The sequence below is a fragment of the Python bivittatus genome, unplaced genomic scaffold (genome assembly GCF_059951505.1).
Source record: "Python bivittatus isolate LINGU-HERP-01145 unplaced genomic scaffold, Pbiv_v1 ctg000700_np1212, whole genome shotgun sequence".
In the NCBI taxonomy this organism is placed as follows: Eukaryota; Metazoa; Chordata; class Lepidosauria; order Squamata; family Pythonidae; genus Python; species Python bivittatus.
The window spans coordinates 102,253,786-102,260,000 of record NW_028277098.1 but is presented as its reverse complement, the minus strand read 5'-3'; the positions used below and the strand labels follow the sequence as shown (position 1 = coordinate 102,260,000).

General features: G+C 48.7%; 1 protein-coding gene across 2 annotated transcripts in view; it reads left to right on the top strand.

Moving 5' to 3' along the window:
- Positions 1-3,922, top strand: part of NRSN2 (neurensin 2) — a 10,727-nt gene extending 6,805 nt beyond the window's left edge. For both annotated transcript variants that reach the window (XM_007442399.3, XM_088153504.1), the window contains one exon: positions 2,193-3,922. In XM_007442399.3, the coding sequence (XP_007442461.2) occupies positions 2,193-2,588 (396 nt within the window). In that variant the 3' untranslated portion in view covers positions 2,589-3,922. The remainder of the gene's footprint in view (positions 1-2,192) is intronic.
- The last annotated feature ends 2,293 nt before the right edge of the window (positions 3,923-6,215 follow it).

Genomic DNA, 6,215 nt, shown 5'->3' with positions numbered 1-6,215 from the left:
TTGTGCACGGAAAGGCGGGCCCTTCACACACGCCCCTTGCCCCCTCGCCCCTCAGTGCTGTGTTCACGCAACTCAGTCAGGTCACTGAAAGAGCGAATTGCTGCCTTTATGCAACACATTCAGCTTGGTTAGTGATAACCTTGATTTGTTTGGTTTTGGGCTTAGCCTGAGGTTCAAGCCCTGCTTGTTAAATTAGCTTATTATTATAAGAGCAGCGTGGTGTAGCAGTGAAGGCGCTGGCTAGAAACCGGGAGGCCGTGACTTCTAGCATGGAAGCCAGGTGGGTGACTTTGGGCCAGTCAGTCCCCCTTAGCCCTACCCACCTCACAGGGTTGTTGTTGTGGGGAAGATAGGAGGAGGGAGCATTATGTAGGCCTCCTTGAGTTGCACAGAATACATGCAGAATATAAATCTATTATTATTATTATTATTACTATTATTTGCACAGCAATGTGAAATCACAGCTGCCAGTTCTTTAGCTGGTGTTGGCCTCCATTTGCATCACGTTCTTCCCAAGAACCTACGATGTCGTAATGTATCGGCGTAGTCTACGTGCGGATCCAAGCAGGGTGGCCTTTTGCAAATGACCGATGGAAATTTTGTCAATGCGCAGATTTTCTGAATGCCGTCCAAGGTTTTTTGGTATGGCGCCCAGTGCACCGATAACCACTGGGACCACCGTGCCATAATCTTTCAACTCCGGTTTTCAGATCTTGATACGTTATGATCTTCTCCAGTTCTTTGTCTTCTATTCTACTGTCCCCTGGTATTGCCACATCAATGATCCATATTTTCTTCTTTTCAACCAGAGTTAAATCTGGTGTGTTATGCACCAAAACTTTATCAGTTTGTATTCAGAAACCCCACAGTATTTTAACCCGCTCATTTTCAACTACCTTTGCAACAATGTGTTCCCACCAATTTTTCACTACTGGCAGATTATAATTTTTACAGATGTTCCAGTGAATCATTTTGGCGACTGTGTTATATTGTTGTTTACAGTCAGTTTGTGCAATCTTCTTGCACGTGCTGACTCTATGATCTAATGTTTCTTCTGCTTCTTTGCACAATCTGCCCTTTGAATCATTTGATGATTTTTCAATTCTGGCCTTGATTGCGTTAATTTGAATAATAATAATAATAATAATAATAATAATAATAATTATTATTATTATTATTATTATTATTATCATCACCACCACCACCACCAAAAACTGGGTTGATTGTGCAACCAGTTTGTGCAAACTCAGCCTTTAAGTGCAAAAACTCCGCATTGTATCCAGCAGCATTTCAGCAAAATTTTCTTCCCCTTGGAAGAATATCTGAAGCCAATTGAATGAGAACCCGGTAGGAAAAAATGCAGAGGAATGTCTCTTCTCAGCACTGGGAAGACAGACCATGAGGAATTTCAAATTATGTTTCTGAGAAATGGGCTGAAGCCAGATCGGTAGCTTTCCCCCTTAACCTTGGTTTACCAACAGTTTTGTCTCTTGATAGGAGAAAAAGGAAAGGATAGGAAAGCCTTTTGCAATGTGTGCTCCTAGTGATACCTCGTTTTTTTCTATGCCTTCATATACAAATTTGTTGTACTGCTGAAATATCGCCCAGAAGAAAATATATACAGGTTGTGCATTTTATTTATTTATTTATTTATTTATTATTATTAATAATTAATAATAATAATAATAATTAATAAGGCAACTCTGGGTGGTGTACAACAAAGCTAAAAACAATTAATTGTTTTGAATTGATTGGGAACAATTGTTGCAGGTTAAGTACAGTCCAGGTGTGCAGCCTTCCCATCGTTTAGCTCAAGGGCATCCATGTAATGCCACTGCCATGTTGCCTTTTTTGACCTCCCTGGGGATGCCCCTGATTTGACTCTTGTTTTTCCTAACAAAAGGTCCATTTTATACAGCTATCGTCTGCCTGTTTATCCCCAGGTCAAGTCCCAGTTCCTCCGTTGCACTTACACTGAACTGAACAACTTTGCACTGAATTATGAGAGTCACACGGGATCTGGGTTGCTTTAAACGACACACAAAATCTAGGGCGGGATGGAGTTGTAACCCTTTTCGGAATTGGTTTGGACATGCTGAGCTTTTGAAATCCTCCTGGTTTGCATGGCAAACCGTTCTTCCGGACTTGCGCGCACGCGGACGCCGCCTCTCATTCTGCCTCTTCCTTTCAAGGTGACGCTTTCGGCCGGGACTCTGCTGTTGCTCACCGGGGCGGTGGCGCTAGCCACGGGGTACCTCCTGCCCCCCAAGTTGGAAGGAATTGGTGAAGCTGAGTTCGTGGTGCTGGACCAGCAGGCTGTCGAGTACAACCGTGCCCGGGGCATTTGCCAAGCCGTGGGGGTGGTGCTGTGCACCGTGGCTGGGGTGCTCCTGGGGGCCTGCGTTCTGTCCTGCGGGCTTGGCAGAATGAACCCAAGGGGCAATCAGGGCGAAGATGGCAAGGAAGAGCAGCTGTCCCCCATCTTGCAGGAGAATCCCCCCCAGCAATGGGGCACCATCATCTCTGCGACCCCCACCCCCTTCCGAGCCGCCTGGCTACAGAGCGTCCAGCCAAAGAGGGAGCTGTAGATTCACCTTAAACTCTTAACTCGCTACAGCCAGTACTTTCAAGCAAGTATTTGTTGCATAAAGCGTGACCCTCTTTGACCGCCAGGCCCAGCTGCCTGGTTTTTCCTGGCACTGGGAGGGGAAGGGTTCTCCGTAAAGTCCACGCGCACCCGGCATCGGGCCCAGCCCTGCAGGTGGAAAACTGTATTCCAACCCCAAAGGCAGCCACACTTTCCTTCTGACCGCCTCACTGGAGCATCCATGGTAGGACAAAGGGTGCCACCCCTCCCCAGGGCTCACAGGTAGATTGCTCTGCAACCTGGAGGTTCTAGTTCACCTGCCATACACAAGCATTACCAGGAGACCTTCCCCATCAGTGAGGAACAGGACAGAAACCGTGCAAAGAAAACGGAACGACATTTGAGGAAGCGATCGGGTATTTTCATTCTCAGAAGACAGGCACAATGAGATCCTGAGCTGAAAGGGTACCTTGCAGTCACTTACAAACTTCCCACATGTACAGAGGACGGGCTTTCAACTGTCTTTCAAACGTTTGAAACAAACAGGGAGCTGAAATCATGCTCCAGAAACTCAAACATTATTCTGAGTTGGATTTTTCAGTTCAGCCCTGCTAACAGCTGACCGATGATCGGTTGAGCATGGGGGGCGGGGTGGTCAGTGCTCTAAAGTGGGAGAAAGCACAAAATCTCCCTTTCTGCTGCCTCCCTGCATAGCCTCCTGCCCCCTGGGAGATACTGGCTGGTTGGGTCCTTTTTGAATAAGGGTTTAGTGGTCTTTCAGAAGAACGCTAAACCCGTATTCCAGAGGAGCCTAATCACTGACAAGGGGGGAGAGGGGGGTTGTGTGGTGCATCAGGAGAACCCCTCTTCCTTCCCTCTCCCCCCCAGTTCACCCCCCCCAAGATAAATCAGTCATTAGTTAAGCTGCTTCCCGTCCAAGGCACTGGTGCGAAGTCAGGAGTGATTTTTGGCAGACGGCTACCCCAGTCAGCCTAGCCGTAGGTCAAACCTGCCTTCCACCCCAGCTCCATCCCACGTTAAGGAGAGCGGGGAGGTTGGCCTCCTGGCTGGAGATGCTGGGTGGAAGGAGATGGAAACAAAGCCGGGGAATCCTTGGACCCCTTTCCTGAACTTGCCCTGCCCACAGTAAACAAGGCAGCATCATTTAACATCTTCATCGCCGGGGCTATAAAAGCAATCATCAAATAAAAGTCATCTTTCGCCCTTCGGCTGCCGCACTCCAAGGACAGCCTGGTGTGCCAGCTCTGTTCTGCTTTGCCACCCTTTGCCTGGGACGGAGGTCAGGGCGCTGTTGCAGGTGGGGCTGGAGGGGGCCTTGGGAGCAACGGGGGGGGGGGTGAGCAAGGCCCTCCCTTCCAGTCACTAGCCAGTCTCCTCCGCAGCCCCTCTCCCCCCACCTGTGCCCTTTCCACCCACACTTGCTCTTGCGTGTCCCCCCGTCTCTTTTTCAGACATTAACTTTGCTCCAGCCTTCCTGGGGGGGGGGGGGAGAGTAGAGCAGAGCAGAGCCCCGCTGTTTCACAGGCACCATTCCACGTTAAGCACCTATCTTGACCTTAAGCTGCAGCAGCCTCACTTTTCCTCCCTGCAGAAAATAACAAGGGATGCTTGGCTGGGCTTATCAGGCGGTTTCCTTGTCCTGGCCAGTTTCACTCACTTCTCCTTCCCCCGCCTTGAATAAGTGACTGGCTGCCAGTGGCCGATCAGTTTCCGCTCCCTGGCCCTCCCTGGCTCTTCCACGGTCAAGGCAGGGTCTACCTCCCCCTTTCTGCTTTGGGGTCTTGCCCTCCATTCCGTGATTGCCCCTTGTTTTAACTTGGGAGATGCCCAAGTTGGGGGGGAGCCAAGCAGACAGACCCTCCCCATTCCTCCTTCAGTGCCCTGATCGGCGGATGTCTCCCTGTTGATTGATGGTGAGTGGAAGGAGGAGGGCAGCGAAGCCAGCAGAGAAACCAATCGCCTGGCCTGGAACGAGGGGCAGGTATGCCAGTCAGGAGGGGGCATTCGACAGAGACTTGGAAAAGACGGAACCGAGGCGGGAGGGGGGTCAGCCGTGGGGACAGCCAACTTTAGGACCGTGCCATTTTCTGACTCAAGGAGGGATGGAGGACACTTTAACTCAGCAGTGGGGAAAGACCATCAGAGACATGGGGGGGGGGGTTATCTCTCTAGAACCTCTCTGCCTCCATACGCTCCTCTGCTTAAGTGAAGAGAAAGACAGCTTGGATCAATAAAGACTGAAATGAGTGAATTTGCTTGGATTAATCTTGGCTTTGGGGGGGCACTTTTTTTTTTTAATTTATTGCATTCCTCTGAGAATTCCAGGCAGTTTGGAGTGGAGTGTGTGTTTGTGTCCCTTCATGTTATTCCTACAACAACCCCGTGAGGTAGGCTGACCTGAGCGACTGAATGACTGGCTTCAGTTTACAGAGAGATCTCTGAGCAAAGGGAGCCATGCGTCTGGATCCCTCCTTCCCTCTTTTAGGGAGCAAACTTAGGTTTCTGCGATTCAGAGGCAGGAGAACTTCTCCCCATGGAAACGTGTGTGGACCTCTTTGAGCGCAGGGCAGAAAAATGGGATGCAGATGGCGGGGCTTTCTTCCTCGGCTTTCCACCTATAGCCCAGATTCTCTGAGGTTAGGTAACATCTTCAGTGCTGGCTGGGTAACGAAACGTTTGCGAGAAAACGACCAAGCTCAGAGAACCCCAAGGACTCCACAGTTGAGTCCTGAGCAGCGGCTCCTGAAAACAAGAAGGGAGGGGTTTAAATTATACAGATGTGGATTTGGGGCTGGGTACCAGGAAGAAATTTCTTAATGGTCAGAGCAATGCAACAGACTCCTGGCTATACAAAAACTCTCCTTTGCTGGAGGTGTTTGTATAAAGCAGTATTTCTCGACCTTAGCAACTTTAAGATACGTGGACTTCAACAGAATTCAACAGAATTCTGGGAGTTGAAGTCCACACCTCTCTCTCTTTTAATTTATTAAACAGCCACCCATCTAACCACAGGCGACTGGACGGTGTACAACAAAGCTAAAGACAGTCAATAAATACATTAAAAATATAAAAATAAAGATAAAGCAAAGAATAAAAGGATGTTAAAAGTATTTATTTATTAAACCAATTTATAAGCAACTTGGCCTGGAGCTTGGCAGCAACTAGGAAAGGAACAGACACCCTGAGGCAGCCCCTCGTCCCAACAGTGCAAGAACTTTTGGGAAAAGGCAAAGGTTGCACGCTATTTTATAGACTTTGAGACTCTTGTTTGAACGGAGTATTTGAGTGTAAAGGACTGAGTATTAAAGACATATTTACATGGCAACAGCAACTTGCAAGTCCTAGATGGGTGAACTTGAGCCAGCCCAATAGCTTGTAGCTGGGGAAGATGAGTGCTGCAATAAAGCATTTTCTACAGATTTGCTATGTTTGTGGTGTGTTCAGTCCTTGGAAAGCAAAGAACCCTCACAGCGAACTTCCCAGGGGGCTTCCGACAAGCAATGGGGGAAGCCAGGTTCAGTTAACGACCACAGCGATACACTTAACAACTACAGCAAAAGAAGCTGTAAAATTGGGCGTGACTCACTTCACAACCGTCTCGCTTAGC